This window comes from Mixophyes fleayi, chromosome 2, assembly GCF_038048845.1.
Source record: "Mixophyes fleayi isolate aMixFle1 chromosome 2, aMixFle1.hap1, whole genome shotgun sequence".
Lineage (NCBI taxonomy): Eukaryota > Metazoa > Chordata > Amphibia > Anura > Limnodynastidae > Mixophyes > Mixophyes fleayi.
The window spans coordinates 155,516,343-155,543,435 of record NC_134403.1 but is presented as its reverse complement, the minus strand read 5'-3'; the positions used below and the strand labels follow the sequence as shown (position 1 = coordinate 155,543,435).

Here is a 27,093-nt window from a genome sequence, read left to right as displayed (position 1 = left end):
GTTCTCTGTCTGACAATCTAGAACAGGATGCCTAGGCTGACAGACAGGGAGCACAGACAGGGAGTTCAGGGGGATGATCTGCTCCTCATCCTCTTTGATCTGGCAGGATCCATACCTGTCTTGCTCCTTCACTAGTTGCCCCTTTTCTCTGCAATTCACCTTCCCCTCTTTTCACAATCATTTATCTCCCCATTTTGCCCCTTTGCTTCCCTCCTCCCTCACGTCCTCCACATGGCTGTCCACCACCCCGTACAGGAGTGAGTAGCTGCGCACTCTGTCTATTGGTATAGGCACCTTGCTAGGTTGACAGACAGGGAGCTGAGCCAGTCATGACAGGGGGCTGATCCCTGTTGTAAACAAACAATGCATTTAAGTGGTTGGTCCCTGGGGAGTTAGCTTCCAGGAAGAACCAAAATGCTAGGACCGGCCTGACTCTATCTATCTGTGCAACAGTGGTGCTGGGTGGGCCCATGTCCCCTGACTCGTGACTGTGTGCACTGCACTACCTGCACCCATAGTGGCTATGTCACTGCCTCATGGGTATATTTATTATGGTCCAATAACTTAAAACTATGTTACTCTATTCCATGGTTTTCATTTTTTGCAGTAGTAAACTTTTTTTTAATATTGGAAAAAATCTCTCTCAGCCTCAATAAGATGCCACTTTCCATTATGTTGCAAACAATAAACGACTGCATTATATATAATATGTAGCTATTCTTGTTTGTAATACTGGCAACCTGAGCCAAGAAAATTGAGTAAATTAATCATGAGACATCAAGTGACACATTATTACACGCAGTAATTCTAAATTAATAAAACAGATAAAAAATAACAAACATTATTAATCTTATTATAAGATATTACTTTGTAATAAGCCTAAAATAAGATTTAATTATCCTGTCCATTTAAGGGTTGTTTTAATAATTAGGATACGTATTGTGGGCTAGTCTGAGAATATTTTCTTCTAAATTCCTAAGCTTACATTATCAGTCGTAGCAGCCATACCTCTATTTATTGATGCACTATGACCTATGTAAAACATTTTTACTAAGAGGCCCCTTCCCCTATCCTGGTCCTGGGGCTTGCTACACATAGCTGTTTTTCCTAGGGCTTTGTCAGTTGAGTAACATCAATTCGATTTTTTTCCATAAGCTTAAATGGCAAGTAGGGTGTGTGTGGAGGAGGACCAATGAAAAGCCAAAATATTACTGCACAAAGCAATACCGGCAGTCTCCAAGGGGAGTGGTACACTCTCACCTTCTCCAAGGAGGTAGAGCTGCATTAAGATGATCACAAGTTTGAGATATATATATATATATATATATATATATATATATATATATATATATATATATATACAAGTTAACCCGTAAATGATACTCATGCATTCTAGTCAAATCAAGCTACTTAAATTGTTAAAAAGGTTCTTGTCATGCATTTGGGGCTAGGCCAGGCCTCCTCAGGGGAAGAGCGTTACTTCCCGAAGTAAGCGCCCTTTTTTAACATGGTTAGCCCAGGCCTCAACCACCAACCACTCCCCACTGTCACCCCTGGCAACCACCAACCACTCCCAACTGTCACTTCTCCTTCAAGAAATATATATATATTTTTTTTAAATCTTTATAAACACTTTTAACAATTAACAAATTAAATTAACAAATTAAAAACATCTTAGTATACCAAATTTCAGCCCTTTCTGAATTTTTTTTTCCACACACACACTAACAATTTAGTAGGTCAGTGTATAACTCCGCCCAGCAGGTGGTGCTGCAGCTTGGTTTTATTTTTTCCACACACAGACAGACTAACACACGCCACTAGACATTTATATTATATATATATATATATATATATATATATATATATATATATATATATATATATATATATATTAACTAGGTACTATGGGTGATTCTGTATCTGAAAAAAAGCCATTGAACAAATGCTAATTGAGTTTATTTCAAAACAATGTATATTTAATAAGTGTAATTCAAAAGTCGCCAACGTGATTATCTGTTCTTGTGACTAGATCTACATTCCAAGGGTAAAGTATGAATAAGGTTCTGATTATTCCAAACGGTATTATGTAAAAGCTACAGCACTGCTCAGTTTATTTATTGTTTGTTCAGAAGCAAAGCTTTTTAAAAACAGTTATGAGAAATTGGATTACCCATGCACAAAGTCACTCACTGCTGCCCAAATACTTACAATTTAATTAACCTTTCCCAATTCTTATTTCTCGGCACATCCATGTAAACAATTCCCATCATAATGTAATAATGTAAATTATCTGAATTATCCAACAAAATAACAAACACAAAAGAAAAACAACTATTTGTTGTCAGCAGTGTTACGTTAGCATTATTGTTTTTATTTATTGCATATATAAAGCGTTTAAAGCGACACAGCACTATTTTTTAACATTAAGGTATGTCCTTTAATCAGAGATGCTCAAACTGGCTGCATATTGATTTTTAAGCAAATTTGACAAATTGGTTCTAAAATATGAAAGTTCACTGAAATATCTCGCATTTTAAATCAATTAAAAAACAGTTAAACAGGATTGACTATGTTCAAGTCGGTGTACACATGGTTGAGCTGGTTTACAAATATGCTAAAGTGTGAACGGTGAACCTCAATGACAAACAGCGAACCTCAAATGGTGAGCTTTGAACACAGAAGTATTTGAAGTTCAATAAGCATATTAACAGTCTAACATATATTTACCAAGCTATCTTCAAGCTTCTTCCTCTCACAGACAGCAAGCAAGGCACATTTTACAGTGGTGCAACCACTGCTGGTGATGGTAGTCTGGGATTTTGTGGAGCACATTAATGTGTGAGGTTTTTATTGGTGAGAGAGCTTGGAAAGAAAGATGAGCATTTAGAAGATGATGAGATCTAGTACAGAGCAGTGAACAATTACAGAAGAGATTGGACAAAAAAAGGATAGAAAATGAGCTGGAGTACAGTGATGTGTATATGGTTTGGGATGTGTGGAGGTGTATGTTCTAATGGAGAAAGTGTTTGGGTGTAGGTGGTCTTAGGAAAGAGGGTGTCTGCAATATGCGTTTTGTAAAGTACAAGATATCTACTGTGCCAAGCAATTTGCTTTAGATATTGTAGGCTTTTCAAAAAAATCGATTAAAAGATAACATAAATACTACTGTACTGTTACCCATCAGCACGACTACACAAACAAAATCTACTTCCTTTTGTTCTACAGGCTATTCTTCATGACTCTCATAATTGTTTCATTTTAGGCTGTAAAATCAGGTTTATTGTAGGTGAGTGCTTAAATTAAATTAGAATAGCATTAGGATCATATCCGATGTTTTTTTTTATATTAAGGCTGTTCTATATTCAGTTAATGTGCACCATTTATATAACTGACAACTACACATAGGCTACAGTGTGCTAAAACATTATGTGATTCAGTGGAGAATTGTTTTGTTTTATATGAGCTACAATGGTCACTTTCAGAAAGTTGCACAGAAAAAGAACCAAGAAGCCACCATTCAGTAAGATGAAATGAGGAGGAGTAGTTTTATTCCAGAACAGCAAAAGTGTATAATATATCTGGGGTTTCAGTCCCTTCCTGGGATGAATATTATCCACTTCTGGTGTTCTGGAATAAAACTGCTTCTATTGGACAATTTGCTTCTTTATCTGATGAAGTGTTGCTTTCTTCATTTTTTGTGTGTACAATTTACAATACTTGAACCACAGGTGGAGGTTCTGCAACAAGCATGCACCGGTTAATATATAGGTGTAGCTGATTTAGTAAGGGGGATGCACCTTGCACTGACTGGTTCACTGTAAGACAGCATCAATGGAAAACTGTGTTTAGAATTCCATGAGTCAAGTAGGCATATATATTGTATATTGCATATAGGATTTGTTAATAAAAACACAAGTACAGCATATAATACCATGTTTTTAAAAACTAAACTGACATGATTTTAAGCAATGAAAATATACTATTTTATTCCAACAGCATTTGTCTCCAGATGTTGTGCTGACATTACTTGAACCAAACAAAACGATGTGTTTGTATGTTCACTTTAGCATTATTGTGCTCTGGAGGCCTGACTTTGATCATACAAAGAGCAGTTTCTCATTATTTTCTACTGACACTCCAAACAGTCTTCTCTGAAGTCTTTCGAACATTGAGTGACCTCTGTCTTAATACTTTTCACAGATTTCCCAGGCTGTCGCCGCCACTCAGTCATCACTAACACAGACAACTGTAATGGAAACTGTAACTATGGTGACCACCAGGGAGCAAATTCTTGTTAAGCATGGTAAGGATGAACTCCCGCCTCCTCCCCCCCAGAAGAAAAGACAGATCCTTGTGGAATCAGAACTTAGGAAAAGGTGAGAAAAATATGGCAAATGCACACCTGGGGAAATAAAAGGATTACACTAATGCTAAAATAAATCTTTTATATATAAAAAAAGATGTTGTTACATGCACACACCCATAGTTGCCCACATTTAAACATATTTTTCCAGGGAAACTTAACTAGTTATAAGGAAGAGTTAGAGATTATATGCACCTTTATACAGTGCACGTGATTATTAATGCAATTTGTACCATTGGATGATTAAGCCAAAATTAAAAAGAAAATGCTTATAATATTAAACAACTAACCTCCAGGGAATATTCTTATACACAAGAGCTATTTACTGAAATATACTATATATGCAGTAATATGGACATAGAACATAGAATGTGGGTTAGTGTAATTCCTATATCATCTGCTATTTATTTCTCGCATACTCCCGGTTTGAATTTTTATTTGTCACACAATATTTTCTGTGTTTTATATTTTTGTATTTATATTTATGTATTTATATATATTCTGTTTCAATTGAAGCAGGTATAATCCGCATTGTTCTATTCATGATCGGTTAGATGAGCGTGAAGGCTATTTTCACACATAGGATCCATCCATCCATCTTCATTACAAACACTTCTGTTAGGTTAAATCTGTGTAGGAAAAACTGTAATACTGGTGATCCAGCCTGAAATTGTCAAAGTCCCCTATGTATGGAATTTCTTATCCAGAAATTCATTATCCATAAAGTTCTTAAAACCAGAAACAAAAAGGAAAGAATTGCTGTTTTTTGCGAGCATTGACATACACATTGACACAACCATAGCAAGTTTTCAACTGTGAGGAGCACTGCGAGTAATAATAAGGATAATGACAGGAACTCTATGGGAAAGATAAGTTATTTTTTTTAATGTTGATTAATACATTTAAGGCATCCTTCTCAAAATTATGGAAAAAGAATCCTTATTGATTTAACCCTAAATCTCAACAATTCCAGAAGATAGAAGCTATCTCTGTGCATATAATTTTTCGGATCTGTGTCATTTCCGGATATTGACATTCTCAGGCTGCATAACATTGTAAACATTTTTCTATTATCCCAAGACTGACAGACAGAACAAAAGCCTTTTAAAGCTTTGTCCTTGTATATTTTCTATTTTGTATTTCTATAATTTATAGTGACCTCCATTTCCTATTGTGAATACTATGTACATCTTTTTTTATTGTGCATTGAACCTTATTATTTTGTAAAGGGCTGTGTACATTGGTGATGCTATAAAAATGAACACTTTACATGTGGTACATACAGTACATGGTATCTAAGGCTGGGTCAAGTGGTGAACATTTGCTGATGGACAAATTATTATTTTCTCCACCAGCTTAGCCATAGTGCATTTTATAGTTTTCCATTGTAAAGCACTGTATAATTGGTGCTATATGAATAAATGCTAATAATAATAATGTTAATAATAGTGGGCCTGATTCATTAAGCATCTTAACTTGAGAAACTTCTTATTTAAGACAAAACCATGTTACAATGCAAGGGGTGCAAATTGGTATTCTGTTTTGCACATAAGTTAAATACTGACTGTTTTTTCATGTAGCACACAAATACTTGATAGCTTATTTGTACACTGAAATTTAAAATTGATATTTGTGTGCTACATGAAAACACAGTCTGTATTTAACTTATGTGCAAAACAGAATACTAATTTGCACCCCTTGCATTGTAACATGGTTTTGTCCAGGAGTCTTAAATAAGAAGTTTCTCAAGTTAAGATTCTTAATGAATCCGGCCCAGTATCTTTATTTAAAGCTGCTTACCACCAGGACCATCTTTCTCATTGGGCACAATGGGCAGGTGCCCAGGGGCCCTGCAGCCCAGGGGGGCCCGTCAGAGGCAGCATAAAAAAAAACCTGAAAAAAAAGAAGAAGAAAATAACCTTGCGGTCAGCTGGCGATCCGGCTCCCTCCCTCCACTGCTTTGGCCGGGGGCCCAAAATGTTGTTAAGAGGGCCCTGCTTACCACCTATCCCTTAAATGTTACTAATTCCCCCCCCCCTTACAGTCCCAAGGGTTTCTCAATGCTCTGTGGTTTAACTCACAGCCCCACACACGCACCCTCTGCAGCCAAGTAAAAGTGGCAAACATAAATGTTTTTCCAGTTATATATATTAATGTATATTATACATTATGGGTCTGATCTTACCTCCTAACTTTCCTGATTTAGGTGGGACAGGATCGATATGAGATCTCTGTCCCACCATAATAATCGGGACAGCTTTGTCCCAATCTGTGAAAAAGTTGGGGGAGATTCCGTCCACTGCTGCTGTGCATTGCAGAACAGCGGTTAACATGTGCTCGGTAATGAAGGGGTTTGCAGCAGAGGGAAGGAGAGAAAGGGGGAACCTAGTACTTCCCCCAGTGTGGCGTGCCCGTGCGCCCGTCATGATGCCAGAGAGACCAACGTTGAGAGGTATGGCGTGATTCATATTCGGATGTAAATCTGTTTGCATGCCATATCTTGCGTTAAATAGCTTTGTGCATGCAATTCATGTCCAAACGCAAATAACACTTACTACTGCCTACTACTTGATGAGCGGAATGAGGGTGGAAATGGGCGGACGGACGTATGCGATGTACAGTAAAGGCCTGCAGATTTGGCAGATTCAAATCCTGGGTTTCTCTTAAGTGCGCTTGGTTGCAGATGTATCATTTGCACCAGCTACAGGGCAGATGTAAGTGCTAGTAGTGTAAGTAGTGATGACTGACACAGCATATGCGTGCCACTAGATAACACAGAACTTGTGTATGAAAGTAAGATAGACTATAAAAACACATTGTATGTACAGTACACATTAAGAACATATTGATTTAGATTGTATTTAATGTAAAAATAAATTATTAATAAATATTTTTTTAAGCCAACCATATTTTTATTAATAATTATACTGTTTAGACTTGTTAATTTATTTTAATTTGACCTTATATTGCACATTTGCTTGTGCGTATACTGTTTTGTTTGTCTGTTTAAGGCAAGTACTGTTTAGGCACAGAGTACTTACACCCAGATTCAAATCGAAACGCATCTTGATCAACCTGAATTTAAATACGGTCAGAATTGCACTCACGTTCCGTGCTATTTGTTAAACCACAACTTTTCGATTTGAATCAGGCCCTTTATCTATTATTACAGAAGCAGAGGAGACCCAGGAAAAAAAGACTGCATGGAACTGCCCCTTGGGGCATATAAGGCTTGTCCTTAGAAAAAAATAAAATAATTTGTTATAATTTAACGTATCTGACACAATTCAAAAATTGTACTAAAGTCCTGTTTTGTTTTGTTTAATTTAAATATGCTTTTCATTACAAATAGAACATGTTTATCCATTCAGGTTCATTGGTATATAAATGCATTTACATGTACATTTTAGAAATATGTAAATGTATTATGTATGTGTCCTAATCTGATTGGGCTACTTATTATATACTAATACATGATGCATTTTGTTTATAGGTTTAAATGTATAATTGGTGTTCTGATTTTTTTAAAATGTATGTTAACAAATAATGTAGGGATAATTAACGCAGTAACATGTCAGCCAACTAATTGTTGAATTATTACTAGCCCTTGCACTAACTCAATGGTAATAAAACAAATTGCAATGCCAATCCACATATTGTTATGACATATTAATGTTTTCAGATACGATTAGCTCTTTGTGATACAACAACCCTGCTGGGAGACTATGAAGGTTAACTTCAATGTTAAACCATAGATCACAACCTTACACAGGTTAAGAACTGTCAACCGAGACAAGCTACAGATTGACATTTATGCAAAAGACAGATATGAATGATCAAATATGACAAGTTATTTTATCAGATGAGCAAGAAAATGGTTTTACAATCAAATAGAATAACATGTTAATGTGGTTTGACAGCACACACTATTATGCTGGTCCCAACACAATGACAGCTGAAAAACCATAGCTCATGTTTACAGAAACAAATGTATCATAAATGTTCAAACTGTCGTGTGAGCAATTAATTGCAGCCAGGAACATAATGAGTCATTATTAAATCATTTACTATTTTAAGGGAGGAATTCAATAGGCCGCGATGTCCTGAGGAACATTGTGACTGCGCATTTTTACCGTTTCTACGATAGAAATATCTGCTCATTTTTGCTTGCACCTCTATGGGGCGTGAGAAAAAATAAGGGATATTTCTATGAAAAAAAATCTGCGCAAGGAGTCTCATAGCCGTTCCAGAGACACCTTGCGCAGATTTTTTTAGACTTGAATCTCCCCTAAGAGTCAGATAGCTATGGCTGGGTACACACTACAGAAAATTTATCTTATTAGCGATTTTACCAACAACTGAAAGTCCTGATCAGGATGCCGATTTATGTGTATACATCACCTTCAGATCTGTGCTCTTCATCTGTCATAACCATTGGCTGAAAAGATCGTGACTCTGTAAACTAGAGATACAAATAGAGATCTTCCTACACTGCTGTTTGTGAGTGTATACACACTTCAGAATTTGCCCAACATTGTTTATTGAGATTTTTAGTCCGTTTATAAAATCAAATCAAATGATACAATGTGCTTTGTAACGATTATTGGAGCGTACACACTAATGCGATATTAGACTTAACGATCGTTCATCCTGTGATTGGCACAATAATCAGGTAAAAATCCTGTAGTGTGTACCGGGCTTATGTTGAAATATTTTCCAGCATTCACTCATGACTTATATTTTATTATTATAAAAACAATTATTTAAATTCATTAAGCCCGATGTTTGCTTATCATATCAATATCAATAACTGGTAGTACTTGGCTTACTTAACTGGCTTTTGCCAAGTAAACTTGTGATAACATTGGTAAACATTTTGTGTAAAAATCAGCATTGCAGTTGAGAAACTGTAAAATAATTAATACTTGTAGACAGTGATGAAAGACAATTTTGAGCCCTGGACTGTACTTACACCTTAAGCCCCCACACCACATGTGTGTCTCAATTACATGTCAAATGTACATCAGTGTTCCATGCACTTTTTTTTCCAAAAGTTCCCAAACATCACAGAACAGCGATAGGTGGGGCCTGTACACATACATATTATATACCGTTGAAGTCAAATAACTGAATGAAGTGGTTTAGTAAATATCGGTTCTTATAGTTTATTGTGCGATTGTGATTAGTATGTGTTAGGAACCCCAACAGCCCGCAACACAAAACCCGGAGTCTGCTCAGAAGTCTGGTTTTCGCTGGAGCCCCTAGTGGTGGGGACAGGCTTGGCCGCAGACAGCTGAAGGTCGTGAATTGTGCGCTGACTGAGGGGAACCCAGCGAGAGGGTAGGAGCAATAGCAGAGTGAGGTCCAGGCAAGGGTCGAGGCCGGCAGCAGACAGAATATCCAGTACACAGAACCGAGGTCAGACGTCACAGGCAAATGAGCAGCGTAGTAGTCCAGGCAAAGGTCAATGGGCACAGGCAAATAAATGTAGTCAGTAAACAAAGCAAGGGTCGGCAACAGTAGTTAAAATTCAAAAGGTACTCAGAGAGCAAAGGTACACAGCAGGCTTAGTATGGCAAGCAGGAACTATAACCGGCAGGGAGGGCTTGTCCCTTCCTGCCTTATAAACGAATGGCCACCTATCAGAATTCTTCCTGCACTGGAGGTAATCTAGCCCAGCTGGGCTATAATCATCATAATGAGCGCACGCGCCTGGCTGCCCTAGATGCCGGGCCGCGGTGCTGTGGGTAATGAGCGTCCTGACCGTTGCCTAGGCAATGGCCGGGAGCTAGAGGAAATGACGTCCCAGTCGTCATGATGATGGCCGGGACGCTGAGCAGTGCCCGGAAGTGAGTCGCGGCGGTGGCCAGAGCCGCCGCATCTCGTAACAGTATGCAATGGCGTACAAAGGTTAAATACACAATCACATAGGAAAACACAGTAAATACATCTACATTCATACCTACATTTCTAAATAGTTCACTTTTAATAAAGCTTCCAACTCACATTTTTTCATTATTAAGACTTAGAGATTTTATTACACAAAGATAAACCTACATTAAAGATATTTATGGTTCAGGTCATAAGAAATGTATTGTGTTTGGTCTTATTTATATTAATTCACATTTCACCATCAGGAATCCGGTATCATCAGATAAGTGATCGCACATTGCGATTGCTAGTTATGATTAGTATAACATTAATACTCTGTTAACCGGTAAGTTTAAACAGATTTTTGGTTATTCCCTGAGGCAAGACACTTACACAGCTGTTGGAGTGAGTTGTCCCCCACCTTTGGAGAAGCATTGTTTGAACTGACTTATGACCAGCATTGTACTGGACTATCCTAAAACCTGAACCAATGAAGAACTATCTTAATGTTATCTTTGTGTACATTGTGACATCATCACTGTTTTTTTCAAACCAAACTGTATATAAACAGGGCACTGGAACAATAACAGTCTCTTTGACAACACAGACTTCAGGATTGATAAACTGATACTGGATCCAGCGTGCAGTGTTTGTATCGGTTATACTTTATTATATTCCTGCTATTAAATCTCTTTGTGCGTTTGAACCACATTGATTGCATCGGACAATCTTTATTGGCAACAATACAGATATAATAATACATACAATATGTGGACAAAAGTATTTAGCCACACCTGTTAATTTTTTTGAATTGAGGTGCTTCAATCAGAACTGTTGCCAGAGGTGTATAGAATCAAGCATCTAGCCATGCAGTCTCCATTTGCAAACATTTGTGATACAAAATGGGTCATTCTGAAGAGCTCAGTGACTTCAAGCTTGGTTCTGTGATAGGATGTCATCTTTGCAATAAGACGGTTTGTGAAATTTCATCTCTGCTGGATACTCCACGGTCAATAAGTGATATTATTAGTAAGTGGAACCATTTAGGTACAACAACAGCTCAGCCACGAAGCGGAAGACCACGTAAAATCACAGAGAGGGGTCAACAACTGCTAAGGCGCATGGTTCAAAAAAGTCACCAACGCTCTGCTGATTATATAGCTGAAAAGTTCCGAACTTCCGCTGGCATTTATGTAAGCACAAAACTGCGTCGGGAGCTTAATGGAATGGGTTTCCGTGGCTGAGCAGCTGCATGCAAGCCTCATATCACCAAGACCAATGCCAAGTGTCGGATGGAGTGGTTTAAAGCACACCGATACTGGACTGTGGAGCAGTGGAAACGTGTTCTGTGGAGTGACGAATCACGCTTCTCGGTCTGGCAGTCAGATGGGCGAGTCTGGGTTTGGCGTAAGCCGGGAGAACGTTACCTGTCTGACTGCATTATGACAACTGTGAAGTTTGGTGGAGGAGGGATAATGGTATTGGGCTGTTTTTCAGGGTTTGGGCTTGGCCCTTTATCTCCAGTGATGGGCAATCTTAATGCTTCAGCATACCAAGTCATTTTGGGCAATGCTATGCTTCCAACTTTGTGGCAACAATTTGGGGAAGGCTCTTTTCCATTTCAACATGACTGTGCCCTAGTGCACAAAGCAAGGACTACAAAGACATAGTTTGATGAGGTAGGTGTGGAAGAACTTGACTGGCCCACACAGAGCCCTGACCTCAACCCCATCAAACACCTTTGGGATGAACTGGAACGGAGATTGCGAGCCAGGCCTTCTCGTCCAACAGTGACTGACCTCATAAATGCTCTACAGAATGAATGGAGACAAATTCCCATAGAAACACTCCAGCATCTTGTGGAAAGCCTTCCAAGAAGAGTGGAAGCTGTTATCGCTGCAAAACGGGGACCAACTCCATATTAAAGTATATGTATTTGAATACAATGACATTACAGTCCCTGTTGGTGTAACATAATGGTCAAGTGTGCAAATACTTTTGTCTATATAGTGTAAATAGAATATGCCTGAAAAGAAATGTATGTGTGTATATACATGCAAAGTAGGCAAAATAAATACAATAACACATAACTAAAATCTAATTAGAAAAGGTCAGAGTTCTATTTCACTTTATGTCACCTACACTACAGAATAAAGTTCAGCAGCTCCTGAATATAATGCCATAACAGAAAATGTCAAAATTACAGTGTTTGAGGGGGAAACATCTGTACAAAGGAAGAGGACTTATCTATACACAGGTGGCGGAAATATATATACACATTCATAAGCCTCATTATTATTTAAAACACAGACATTCCTCTGTCCTCCTTCCCCTTGCTGCTGCCTTTAGTGTCATCAGGATGCCCTTGCCGCCTTTTCTGCCCTTACATGTCTTGTCAACAATTTTGCCCGTTCAGCCTCCAACTTCTTGCTGTCCATTGTCTCTCCCACCCTTGCCACTCATAATGATCACACATTGCCACACATGATACACCCCCATACACGTTCTTCATCCCCTGGATCCTGAATTTCTCTGAAAACAGTGGCAGGCTAGTGCATGCATTCCATAAGGAGCATATAAGCTTTACTTATGGGTTCCGCACTGGACTCCAGAGACTACGTGCCTGAGTCATTTAGGAAAGTAAGCCAATAAAAGGATTAAATGTTTGCGGAACAAACCAAGTTACAATGCAAGGGGTGCAAATTAGTTTATTATTTTGCACATAAGTTAAATACTGGCTGTTTTTTCATCTAGCACTCAAATATTTGATAGCTTTATTTTTACACTGAAATTGGAAGTTGATGTCCTATCCCAACTATAAATCTATCCCCATATTTTAAATTTACCCCCCCCTCCTCCAATGCAACATGGTTTTGTACAGGTTAAAAGTTACTCCTTTTTTATGCTTTGCTTGCCTTAATGACTCAGGCCCCAGGAGCACAGTCACAAAAGTAAACCCTTAGGTCTATACCATTTATTTTGTAATGTGTCAACATTTGTCTTTTTCAAACTTTTCTATAAAATTTGTCTTGTTACAAACAAAAGCACACATACAGTAGCTCTGAAAAATATACAGACAATTAGTCTGACAAGGACTTACATAGTAGGCATAAGGTATTTTGTAAGATGTAAAACAAGATAACTACTAAATAGCATCACTAGAACAATTACATTACCACAAAGAATAAAAACTGTAAATAAACTAATGTAAGTTAAGTTTCCTCAAGATAAAGTGCAAAGCTTGCAATGCTCTATCTGTTCGTTCCTCAACGGAAAAAAATATTCAATGCAGTTTGCCAAAAAGGTCAACTTGCCCAGTGCATGGTAGCCATATATTAAAGGTGTGATCCCTTTTGAATATGGAGATTAAAATATATTCCAAAAGGTCTACAGTTAAAGGGTCACTATCATCAATACTACATATAATATATATTTATGGTTAAATATAGATCTAAGAAGAGTTTAGTTGTTATTACTGTTGTTTAAATATATACCATCAATATTATATTATTATTATGATGCACTGTACAGAGAAAACGTATGTATTCACATTCATTCCAGCCCCATTGGAGCTTGCAGTCTAAATTCCATACACCACACTAGGGCCCATTTAATAAGAAGACAATTAACCTACCTGTAAGTATTTTGGACTATGGGAGGAAACCGAAGTGCCCAGAGGAATCCCACGTAATAACATGGAGCGCAAGGGAGAACAAACTGAACACGGAAAGAGTCCTGGTCAGAATCAAACCCATGATCCTATCGCTGTGAGGCAGCATGCTAACCATTGTGTCACAGTACAGTTTTTATGACCTCATTTTTTTCAAAAAGGTTAAGTAGATGTCCATGTGTAGTAGAGAACTCTGTCATTATTCTACCTCATTAGCTAACAGTGTCAGAGAGATCATGGCAGGTTAATTCAGTAAATTCATATGAGAATGACTGTTCTGTGAGACTCATAGGGGGAGAATTCAGTTGACAGCATTACTCTTGAAAGTAACGCAGCCTGTGCACTATTACCTTTCATATAGTCATTCTAGCTTGGATTTCTGCTCGCAGCTCCCTGAGCCACAAGCAAAAATTTGTATTTAAATTTACCGTACTAACTGTAATAATACGCACTATTACCGTAGTAGCTGTAATAGTGCGCAGGCCGTGTTACTTTAAAGAGTACCGCGGCCAGTTGAATTCCCCCCATAGAGACGAAGTGTTCCTGCTCCCAGCAATTTCAAAGTTAAAAAACATTGATAAGATATCAAATGAATATAACAAAACATGTAATATTTATTACACATAATTATCCAATACTTAAAGGCATAAAACACAAAACATTTGTTATTATCCATCCAACAGTAAAACTCAAAATCCATTATATTGTTTTTGTGATCAGAGTATTTTAATATATGGATTGTGTACAGAACAGTGTGATTAAGAGTCCAGTCACAACATCAGATGTCGGTAGCATAGGCAAACCGAGGGGGGTTTCCTAGTGCCTGGAAACCCCCCTCCAAGTCTGGGGCACCGTATAATTGAGGTGGCTGGACCCTGTCCCCGCTTCACACAGCTCTGCTTGAAGAGCTGCGTGCACCTAACGGTAGTGCACACAGCATTGCCCATGTATATTATGGCGATAGGAAGAGTTGGAAAGCAGCCAAGCACTGTCTAAAATTATAGCCACACCCCCATGCATGCTGGTCACTCCCACTGGTGGCGTGGTGTGGAAACCCCCCTCTACAAATCCTGCAATTGCCCCTGGGTAGTATATGTTCCTAGTTTTGTTCATAATGTAACATGTAGATAAAATTCACATTTAACATTTCATTTTATAGCAATCTTTTCTTCTTACATTGATATTACAGAAATATAAAGTCAGTTTATGCAGTTTGCTCAAAGAATTAGTAGATCACGTTTGCTGACAGAAATTGTATGTTGCTTGAAGCACGTTGTGAAAACATCTAAGTCTTACATATGTAATACCTATATGTAAGACCATCAAGACATATATATATATATATATATATATATATATATATATATATATATATATTATTATTATTTTTTTCCAGGTACAGTTTATTCAGCTGCTCTTGCTTATAACACATTTGTCCTCTTATCTGTACATTGTATACAGTTGTTTCTTCTATCCAAGGGCAACACATACAAATAAATGCCTAGGCAATACAAAGGCCTAGATGAAAAGAGACATAAAATATAAAGCAATACATGTAATAAAAAATAAAGTTCCATGTGAGCATGTAAAACTCAATACACTAAGCAGAGAGGGGGAAACTCAGTAAAATAAAACTTTTTCAAATACCTCTCTGCTATGTTCTTGCATTTACAAGTGATAGGTATAGTGTTATATTGCTTCTTGTGCTGGGACCTTGTATTCAATGACAACAGCTGAATGACATGTCCCATACAAAGCTCTATGCAGTAGGAGATGGCTTTCCCTAACAACAGTGGTACCCTAAGGCAGTTACATGTACTTCGTACTTCATTTGAAACATTTATAAGGTACGAGGGTTTGAAAATGTTGTTTCAGCTCCAAAGGATATTAAAGGTTAAAAGTAACTGTGTACATTACTTTTGAATGTTTAAAACTGATAAAATGTTGAGATGTCCAAATGATTTTCTCCAAAAGATAAACATTAGTTATCTTCATGATTTTAATCGCCTGAAGTTTTCTTTTCCTCTTTCACAGTTGTGCCCATTTTAGATAATAACTTACTCAGTCTGCAATATAGGCAAATTGTACCAGAACATAAGTCATCTGGTTCATTCTCTGATTGCATGAACTTCATATCTGTTGATATTTGAGTTTCTGCAGTGTGAAAAGTCGCACAAGGACACCAACAGCAAACTCCGTTCTGGGAGTATTCACAACAGCAATAAATCCGTCCCTTAACATCATCTTCAGCTGAATGCGTAATGTGCGTTTGCCATCCCTAAATTAAACTAATCCTAAACTAGTGCTTAATTAAAAGGCAGTATTTCAGCTCTGATACATTTCTGCTGCAAAGGTACCAATACGATGTTGTAGCAGATGTGCAGATAATGAATTCTTTGAAGAACCTATCCCACCTTAACCTTCGAATACCTCCTCCCTCTTGTATAATGGCATGCAGCATGGCTGCCAAGTTAGTACACCAGCTGGAGCATCGGAAAACAGTGTCTATACTTAATCTGATTAATAATAAATTCTAAAAGATGAAGGAAGAAGTAATACAATGGATAACAGTAGCCGCGTTCAATGGCATATGTACATCCTTTTATCAAGAGAATAGTAGGATGTACTTAGTATTTTCATATATTATGTGCACCAATGGTAGCATGTAAGTAACAGAATAAAGTAATGACCAAGTATGTTTCATGGATGTTGAAAGGGAGTTAATATACTAAGCTTACATAGTGGCTAGTTGGGTGCTATGAACAGATACCACACACTAGGATGTATCAAACACAAGAATATCTTTTTGAAATGGAAATTTGTGGTTTTATAAAACTGAAATATCCCCAATGTTGAGTCATTTTTATGAATAGTGTTCATACTGGATTTTTTTTTATCATACAGTGATATGTCATGTACAGCATTGGAGACAATACTCTTTATCAGTGGTCCTCAAATGTACTGCATGGTTCAAGGTAACGCTGCCCCGTAATGCCTAGGAGGGTCCTGTTTCATCACACATCAATCAGATCAGATCATGTATACAACACATGAAGGTGAAACATTGTTTAAGGCAGGCACCAGCGTATTTAGCAGCAATGCCAAATGAAGCAGGCTTCTGTGTGTAGATGAGCAATGCAATGTAGATGGTGTCTGATTCACAACATTACTTCTCAGTGATAGGAAAATTCCTGAAAAGATAACTCATCAAAGTACAGATTCCATCCTCATTACTGCTCAATGTCATTCACAAAGCAGCAGGACTTTTATATCACAGCACATCTATATATACTCAATTATGCATTGCTATGGGGAGATCACATGTGTTTGCCTCTATTCAGCAGGTTCAAAGTGCTTCTGCACACCTGATGTAAGTGATTATTTGAAGACCAAGTAGAAATTTCACCACACATTTATGCAGATCGAGCTTTCTCCCTAGGCTTTTCTGGAATTATAGGCATGCCAACAACACCAAACCTTATGCTGCTTTCAGAATCAGCTCTCATATTAACCAAGCACAGGGATATTATTAACTTGCTCTGAGTAATTTTGATGACTGCTGCATTGGTTTCCTAGACATGGCAGGCCTTATTCATTAAGGAGAGTAAAGCAAGAAAAATTGGTTACTTTGAACCTTGACAAAACCATGTTGTATTGGATGGGGAAGTAAATTTAAAATGTGAGGACAGATTTATAATTAGGGTAGGGCATGTCCTAGATCAACAATTAATGTCATTGTAAAACTAAGGCTATGAAGTATTTGTGTGCTACATGAAAAAACAGCCAGTATTTTCCTTATATGCAAAATAATTAACTCATTTGTGTCCCTTGAGTTGCAACATGGTTTTGTCAAGGTTCAAAGTTATTCATTTTTTTTCTTTTACCTTCCTTAATGAATCAGGCCCGACATGTCTGGTGACTTGAGATTGTATATGCTGTGGTTACTGCTGCACATTGTCTTCCTCGATTGTCTGGGGACAATGGCAATGGAAAGCTGACTTCATATCTGCCCCAACTTCCACCCAACTAGTTAGTAGCATAATAATTTAATTTAAGTTATTTATTCACAAATACTAAAATTAAAGAAAAAACCCATCAGACACATGAGAACATTTTGAACGATCACCTTACACTGACATTTCTGACCATGGGCCGCTCTTGGAGTGTATTCCCTACAGATGTAAAGGAAGAGAAAATGCAAGCAGTCTTAATGGAACAGTGCAGCATCAGCGCCTGACGACTTATAGAATTACTGGAGGAAGGCATCAGAACTATTGAGTTTTGCGAGACCCTTGTTTTATCAGACAACCTGCTCCTAACAACATACTGATATTATTCATTGAGCCTCAAAATTACTGGAGGCTTGTAGTGTTTTTTCCCACTGCCACAAAGGTGTTGACTGCCACTTTCCTGCTATAAATTAATGATGGTAGTGGAGATTTTATTTACTTTACTCCTAAGTTGGATATATCCAAAATGTTCCTTATGTTCCAATCCACCCTCAGTTCACTCTCTCCAGTAACCAAAGACAAAGTCTATGCAATCATCTTATCACCTCATCCTACAACCTGCCCCATTGATCCTATTCTCTCCAAACTTCTTTGTTCCTCTCCCCGACTGCATGCCCACCACTAGCTCACCGCTTCAACTGGAACATTTTGATCCTCCTTTAAACACACTGTCATTTCACCAATACTAAAAAAAACAGCCTTTCTCTCCAACTATTGCTCTATCCTCTCATTTCATTTTCAGCTCTCTGTAATTGGAGTTCTGCCGATAATATTCCACATAGTTTGCACTCACAAGTCTAAGGCTCACTTCTCCATACTCATACTTCTAGACTTTTCTCCTGTTTTCAACACTGTTGATCACCCTCTTCTCCTGTATGCCCTTCACTCCTTATGCCTTCATGACAGAGTTATTTCCTGATTCTTTTCCTACCTATTGAACTACTTCATTAATGTTTATACCTTCCATCCACTCTATCTGTACACTAATTTACTCATTTGTACTATAGTATTACCTCTAAACTTATGACACCCAAGTCTACATCTCCTCTCCTTAACTCTCCCCATCTGTAGTGTGTAGCCAACTATCTCTCTGCTACCTCCACATGAAAGTCCCAACTCTACCTAAAGTTCAACATGTCCAAAATAGAATTTATCATCTTTCCTCCTCTCAGAGTCACTACCTCCCCTTAAATCTTCTTCACAGTTAGTAGCACCAAAACATCCTGTAGTATCACAGGTGGGTGCTTCAGTCTATGCAGGAAGGAGTGTGGGTGGATAGAAAGATAGCTAATCAGATACAGGGTTTTCTAATTTTATAGGGTATAGGTGGGAAGGGCAGGGGCAGCACACGTTACCGATCAGGTAATGCCAGGTACAGGTGAGTGATGAATGTTAAGCCAGGGGGTCCAGGTTGATTGATTACCTTCCATGCTAGATCAGACTTTCCTACAGCTTTGAAATCTTTAAATCCATCTCATTATTAGAGCTTACCCTACTCCCACCTATACTACGCACATTAAGTACCCTCATAACTGTCCAGTCTCCACTCTGAGTCACACTCATTCCTCTTGCTTCAACTGTATCCTCTTCAATTAGAATATAATCTCTCTCATGAACTCTCTCATACCCTAATCTCATGTCTGAATTAATTGTATCTACTTTTGTGTCCCTGTTATATGTATCCCTATTTTCCCCTATTGCTATTTCAGAAAATCTGCAATCCTGTACAGCAAGACTGCAATTATACTATCCAATATTTTGAGTAAAAAATATATGCAATTTGCATATCACATATGGTATTAGCCATGTGAGTGACAATGGCATGCACATATCATACAAACAAACTAAAACTGCCCTTACTCCCATTCTCTGGTTCATCGATTCACTCTAGGTAATAGACATTACAGAAATTCACAGCTCATTTTATCAAACAGCTCAGTAATTTACTCAGTGCAGTTAAGATAATAATATGGACAGACATTTACTTGTCACCTCGCTAAAAACACTGCAATGGCTGCTACATGTACTTACAAAGAATACTATGATCCACCAGTTACACTTTAGTAAGCAGCTTAGTATACGTTATGGCTTCCAATAGACCTGTTATTCTTATATTTTGGCAGCGCTCATGGTTTTGAAGGTCTTCATTTGTATCTATTAGGACTTCTAGTTCTCAGGTGAGGTAGTCTAGGTCCCTAACTGAGTCTTATCGCAATCTCTGAAAATTTCTTAGCGTGTCTCGTGTTTTGCTGTGAGAGTTGCTAATTATGAAATGTCTAATTTAAAGAATGTTACAACCTTGTGCAGTTCAGGCTCAAGAAATTGCTTGAAGTGTATGATGAGGATATCATTCTTTGTTGTTGGGGCTGGACTTGGTGAGTTGTCATGCTGCATTGTTTTGTCCTCTCCAGTAAAACAATGGGAAACCATTGTGGAATTACCTTTTTCTTGGATTAGATTCTGAACATTGAATAATTGCATCTTGCATAAATCCTTTGAAATGTGTGAGTTTATTGAGTTGGAGGGCAATAAATAAATGGATCATCTGAAATTCACCTATAAATCAGAAAAAGTTCCTCTAGTTGATCATATTTCTTGGTGGTTGTTAATTCTTATTTGGCATCTGGGCCTCTCATACATGATGTAGAAAATCTGAGTTCTGTGAGCTGATTTAGGTTATGCTAATATAAAGGTCCCACTTGAGAAAGTAATTCTGCAGACTATCATGCATTTTTTTATGGTGCATTTTTTCCTTTAATAATGGGAAATAGTCTGCCCTGATGCGCAGACTAAGGTTAGTAAATGGTTGCTGTAATATTGAACAATGATTTAATGTCATTGCTTCTGGCATTGGGAGCACAGATAGAAAGAGTGGGTGTGAGTTAGGGATGATAAGATTTAGTAAGGTGGTGGTCCTACAACTCCCCTGATGCTCCTGATGAGCAGGAAGTCCGAGTCCTGCTGCAGGTCGGATCAGCCCAATGATTTATTTATTGGGGCGCTAGTAAATAAGTGTTTACTGACAAAGGTTGGTCCTGCTCAGTATGACAGGAAGATGAGGCTCAGGTCTATCTCTTGGGTGCTGCAGGCAGATTATTTTAATCTATATAATTGCTGCTTTTCTCAGAGGGGCAGACATTTAATAACCAGAATTTTATTTAGTTACTTTCCCTTTGCATCACACAAGTGCTTGTTCTTTCTTCTTGCTCATTATTATAGATAAACCTTGAGATTCTTTACAATGACTTAAAAGAATCAATTGAACAGCTATGTTTATTGACATGCCTATTCTTTTACATTCATAGAAAAACCTGCGCTTTAAATTGGTTCCAACCCTTGCATAGTACTGATGTTCGATTTCTTTATTTGTATTAATGTGAAGCATTTGTTGTCATGTAGATACTTTATTGTATTCTTATGAATTTTGAATGATGGTTTTTTCTTTATTCTGTGTCACTGTGTATCTTTTACTCTTTATTCTGTATAAAGCTTGTGCTTTAAATGAGCTTCATAACTAATATAGATTTTTTTAAGGAGTTAACAGAAGTGCAGGTTGAAAGAGTGTCTCATTGTATACCAATTAAAAAGGATTTTTTTTTTAGCAGCTACACTTTGTAATAAGGAGTCTCCTCCAAGTGACCTTTTATTTATCACAAGTGCCCATTACGAAAATGTGACTTTTTCCTTTATACTTTGCTGCATAGGTTTTCATTGCAATCAACTCTGTGCTTCCACCAGTAATAGATATTAGCTGCATGCACTGGTTACAATTGTTCAGAGTTTAAATCAGTATTAAACCACTATACAGGAAGTAAAGGTCTATCAGAATTTAGGGATTGATCAAATGTTCTAGTTATTATAGTTGCCAGCTGTAACTAAATTTGGTAACAATTAACAAAAGTTAAGTCTCTGAATAAGTAAATAAATGACACAAAACTGACAATACTAAATTAAACATAGGGGGAGTAATTTGCAGTTGGACACAAATTTAATATATGCTTTTTTGTACTGTACATGTGCACCAAAAATGGGCTAAACTATACTGTACATGAGATAAGTGGTTTCCTTTCCCCTTTATTTTTTTATCCCAGATTGCCTCTGAACTCAGATGCTATGTTTATCACTTTTGTATAACATTCATGACTTCCCTGATTGGAAAGGATCAAGTAGGCTTTGTCACAGGCCAGCATGCACTACATAGTGTCTGTAAGTGCCTGTTACCCAAAGCAATGTATTCAAACTATACTTCTTCCTGTAGATGTTAACCTGGTTTTGGCACCATTCAGTCATTTTGTGTTTGCTGTTGTCAGGATAAAGCATAAATCTGATATGCTGAAATAGAATATTGGATGTCAGGACCCAAATAAATGTTTGCATGAATACCTAAATTCACCTGATGTTCAATTCAGATAAAGGTGTGACTAAATGAGCCCAGGAACAGGTAATTGAGTTAGGTAAACCCTTTGTGCAGAGACCAGCTTTAGATATGCAGATCAGACATCCATTGTATTTGATCATGTATTTCCCTAGCTAATTTACTTCCCTTCAATAGGTAGTATAAACACAAACTAACCCCTAGGTGTAAATTAGAGAGCTTGCAGTTATTTACAAGGGATAATTCATAACTGCAGGGTAAATAGGTTGTATCAAATGAATCCATTGATAAGCTAGTGTAACAGTAAAAGACGCAGAGTCTGATGTAATGGTGTTTGGAGGTTTTTACATCCCAGTGTGAGGAGATAAGCCTGCCACTTTTAGCAGCTTCCAGGACATAGCACTGTTTGCTTGTGACACTTGAATAGACTTGTAGGTACCGCTCAGCATGTAGCCTGGCTCAATGAGGCCAGGGGATAACATAGCCTATATGTAATACTGTATAGACAGAAAGAATTCAGTTTTAAAATATGCCACTTAAAATCAATAAAAGCAGAGATCAACCACCTATTCCTCAATAGCATGAGGAAGGGCAGCTCATATGGTAAATTAAGAATTCTGACCCACAGAGAAATGGAGAAAAGGAGTGGAAGCTCTGCGAATGCCCTGTACTTAGGCATGTTTAATATGACAAGATGAACCAAGTCATAAGGGATTTGTTAATGATAAGATTGGATCGATGTAACGCTGTCCAGGACAAATATATCACATTGTAGAATTGGTTAATAAATCAGGCAACAGGTAAATTTGGTTTGAAAAGGTGTCCCAGGACACAACCCCAATTAGCATTAACCCTGCCCCTGTGAATGCCGCACCCATTTGAGGTTGCTTAAAAATCTGTGTTCTGAGGGAACAAATTGTCAGACTTTTGGGGATCAATCTATTTGAGGGACTGTCCATTATTTCTGCCTGCCCCAGGCATACAGATTATTATATGTAAGTAATGCTCTGTACGTTATCTCTTTTATTTTAAACTGTTTTGCTTGTTATGTCAAATTTATTATTTGTTTATTCATTATTTTTCTTTATATCTGTATGCCCTGTACCTTTTGTATATTAAATCTAAAATTTAATAAGTTGCGTCCTTGATACTCTAAAGAATCCATAGCCTGTGTAGAAGAGAGATTGCTTATCCAGGTTACCCTGTGTGTGACTGGTTGATACATTTGATTAACAAGCTGTGTGTGCTTGTATGTACATTTGTGTAACAGTCTGGAGGTGTGAAGAGTTAACCCTGTGGGTGCTGGTGTGAGTCTTGCTAGTTTGTGGAACTAGGAGCCTGTGTGCCAGCGTGGGACAGTATATTGGGGTCCTATTGCCCATAACCAATAGGTGGTGGCTGTACCTGAAGTGTCTGGGGGGTGTGAGAGCGCTGTGTTTGGGGGCGATTCCGTAGGTCTAAGAACCTGTGTGATAGGTGAGAGAGACTGCGGGCTGAAATCGTGTGTGACCTCATACAGCAAACACCCCAACGTCACGGCAGCTGGGAGCGCGTTCGTGACAGCTGTCTTAACCAAGTTTGGTCTGGCTGGCACATTTCTGCCTTTTGCAGTTGGAGTCTGTTCTAAAATCTTGGCCCGGTTCCCCATTTTTCTAAGATTTGCTTGTTAACAACAGACATATCAGCCATTAGTAAAGCCACACATAAAATAACTTATACTGAATATGTTCATGATGCTCTCTTTTACCCCTCTGCAGCAGGTTGCAATAATAGCAGGAAGGTTCTTCTTTAACAAAACAAGCAGACCATGCTTGACAAACTTGATTTGTTGAAATATTGGCCATGATTCATGTTTGGATATCCAGCCATTCACAAGGCGTATCCAGGCCCGGCGCTCCCATTAGGCAAGGTTAGGCAATTGCCTAGGGCGCCGGGACCTGCAGGACGCCTCGAAATGAAAAAAAAACGGAAATCCACGGGGAGGAGAGGAGGGAAGGGGCTATTGAATCTTACCTGCATGAAGCTGCTCCTCTCTGCTCTGTCTTCTCCCCTCCGCTCACTGACAGTGACAGGCCGTGATGATGATGTCATCATCACGGCATGACAGTGTCTGTGAGTGGAGGGGAGAAGACAGAGCAGAGAGGAGCAGCTTCATGCAGGTAAGTTAAAGAAAGACATGGGGAGGGGTGGGGAGGGAAGCACAGCGGCGATTTTTAAAGGGGGGGGGCAGCGGCTATTTTTAAAGGGGGGGCAGCGATTTTTACACGGGGGGGTGGGCGGCGATTTTCAGACTGTGCCTAGGGCGCCAAGGACCCTAGCACCGGCGCTGGGCGTATCTTGTATGAAATAGTTCTGTGCATGCTCAGAAATGGACTCTAATTAATGCAATTGTATGTAATTCATATCCAAATGACACTTGTGACTGTGACTAGAGGAGGAATGTAGCAGGTGTAAATACGGATGGATAGTGATGACTGACATTGTATAGTCTTTGATTTAAAAATTGTACGTATCCGGACACTGCTAAAGGAGAATGAGGAGTATCAGCTGTCTGTAATGGAGTAGGATGGTACTTCACTTTTTAACATAGTTGAAGTGGAATGTCAGGGTAACGCTGAACAATGTATTTTACCTGAAAATTTCTAGAGGATAAGGGAGAAAGCGCACGTTCTAGAAAAACAAAAATTCAGGTGGGCTAGCGGAGCACCCAGATAATCATGGCACCCTCCTGCCTCGCTTAACAGGCTTATCGTGTTTCGCCAGCCCTAGTCACGAGCACTGGTTTACCATACATAATGGCTGCCTCCACTGTCTGTAGGAAATATGTGAACTTTTAATTGTTCAATTTGATGAAAGCACTTACTGAAAAATATTGTTTGCTTTAAGTTACTTTGTCTAAAGTCAAACCTTGCAGCTAATGTAAATGTTTAAACATCATCTGTGTAATCAATATGTATAGAGAACAATGAAATGGGCAGTTTAGTGGTGTGGTCTAATGTCTTCTTTATTTTTAATATGGGTCATGCACTATTGCTCAAAATCCTGCACAAATTCTGTTCTTAACTTGTTCATACCTTTGTGAAAATGGAGACAACTGGGGCACATCATGTTTAATTTCTGATTTGCAGAACCTGGCTGATCTAGTTATTGCACGGTAAATACAGGGAAGCCACACTGACTCATGTTAAATGCATGAATCAAGATGAGTATTCTAATGACCTTCATGAAGAGGTACACATTTAGGGGGCATGTTCCTGGTTTAGCGGGGGACTGCACATCCATAGCTAAATTACATTTTGTACACATTCTAGAGGTGATGGTGATTGGGTGTAGACCATTATGGTTAAAGGCACACCTTTCTTCCCCTTTAGAAGCATGTTATACAAGAAACTGCATTTATATGTATTCAAAAACAATCTAATTAAAATTTTAACATGTAGAAATATGAAACTTTAATTATGACATAAATATGGCTCCAATGCACAAGCTTTACTGAGAACAGACACATAGGGCCTGATCATGTAGTTTCAGTTATTAACTTTGTAACTACAGGTTCTTCACCTGGAATCATATTTATTTTGCCACGGTATTCATACTGTGTGCGTACGTATGGAGGTGATGTTGTTCGATGAATATCAGTCATTTCATCATGTGTTAGAGTCTTAATCTCAGGGACCAATTTGCCTAGGAAACATATAAATCTGGGACTTGGAGTTAACCATGTGTAAGCCCTTCTCCCACAAATATAATACACATAATCTGGAAAGATATAAGGCACAGTACAACTGGTTATAACATTACACAAAGTTTTGATAAAGTTCCCCTTGCCTAGCGTCTCCATTTGTCCGAGGCAGGTTTTAGCATGTATAACATTCAAACAATAGCCCAAAGGAACTTTACGAATCAATACTCTCTTATGTTTGTTGACATGACCTTGACTATGATATCCTTCAGAAAAACCGCCACTCCATGCTGGAATAATAATCTTTGCAAAGTCCTTGGCTCGGGGGTTAATAACTGCAGTTTTTAGATCTCCTGAACAGATTCATGAGTGACAGATCTGGGGTGTCAGCCTCGGCTTTATCTTGTACCTTCTCCGTATTGTTGACTTTTCTGCAGTGGGTGGAATAGATCCAAGTGTCTGTTTTTGCTGCTTTCAAAGATGTGGTGCTGGTCATCAGCACTTGGTACAGGCATTTCCACCATTCTCTTAAACAACCTGAGCGTCAGAAATTGCGGATCATGACATATTCTCCAGGTTCAACATCATGACAGTTAGTGTTTGGCATACCAGATGACAGTATTTTGAGTTCCTTTTGCTGTTATCTGAGCTGTTTGCTCATCATTATAAGGTTTTGAACAGTCACTTCATTGTTGCACTTTAAATCATCCTGTGGATTTATCATCAAATAAGGTTTCAGCCAAAAAGTATTTTTAAAGGAGACAAATTAAGAGGTGGTCTGAGAGTGGTTCTGATGCTATGGAGGACTAGTGGCAAAGCCACACCAATCCAGTTTCAGCCATTACCTTACTCAATTTGTTCTTAATGGTACTGTTTACCCTTTCTACCTTCCTACTGGCTTGTGGTTGGTAGGGAGTGTGAAGTTTGCTGTCAATTCCTGTAAGTTTACACATGTTCTGAAAAGATATTACCAGTAAAATGAGTACCCCTCTCACTTTCTAGAATTCTAGGGATACCATATCTGCGTACAAATTCCTGGACTTTTTTTTAGCAGTAAACACAACAGTATTGTGTCATCTGAAAATGCCTCTACCCAGTTAGAAAATACATTAGTACACA

General features: G+C 38.2%; 1 protein-coding gene across 8 annotated transcripts in view; it reads left to right on the top strand.

Moving 5' to 3' along the window:
• Positions 1 to 27,093, top strand: part of DMD (dystrophin) — a 1,967,742-nt gene that overhangs the window by 764,053 nt on the left and 1,176,596 nt on the right. For all 8 annotated transcript variants that reach the window (XM_075200299.1, XM_075200300.1, XM_075200296.1 and 5 more), the window contains one exon: positions 4,204 to 4,379. In XM_075200299.1, the coding sequence (XP_075056400.1) occupies positions 4,204 to 4,379 (176 nt within the window). The remainder of the gene's footprint in view (positions 1 to 4,203; positions 4,380 to 27,093) is intronic.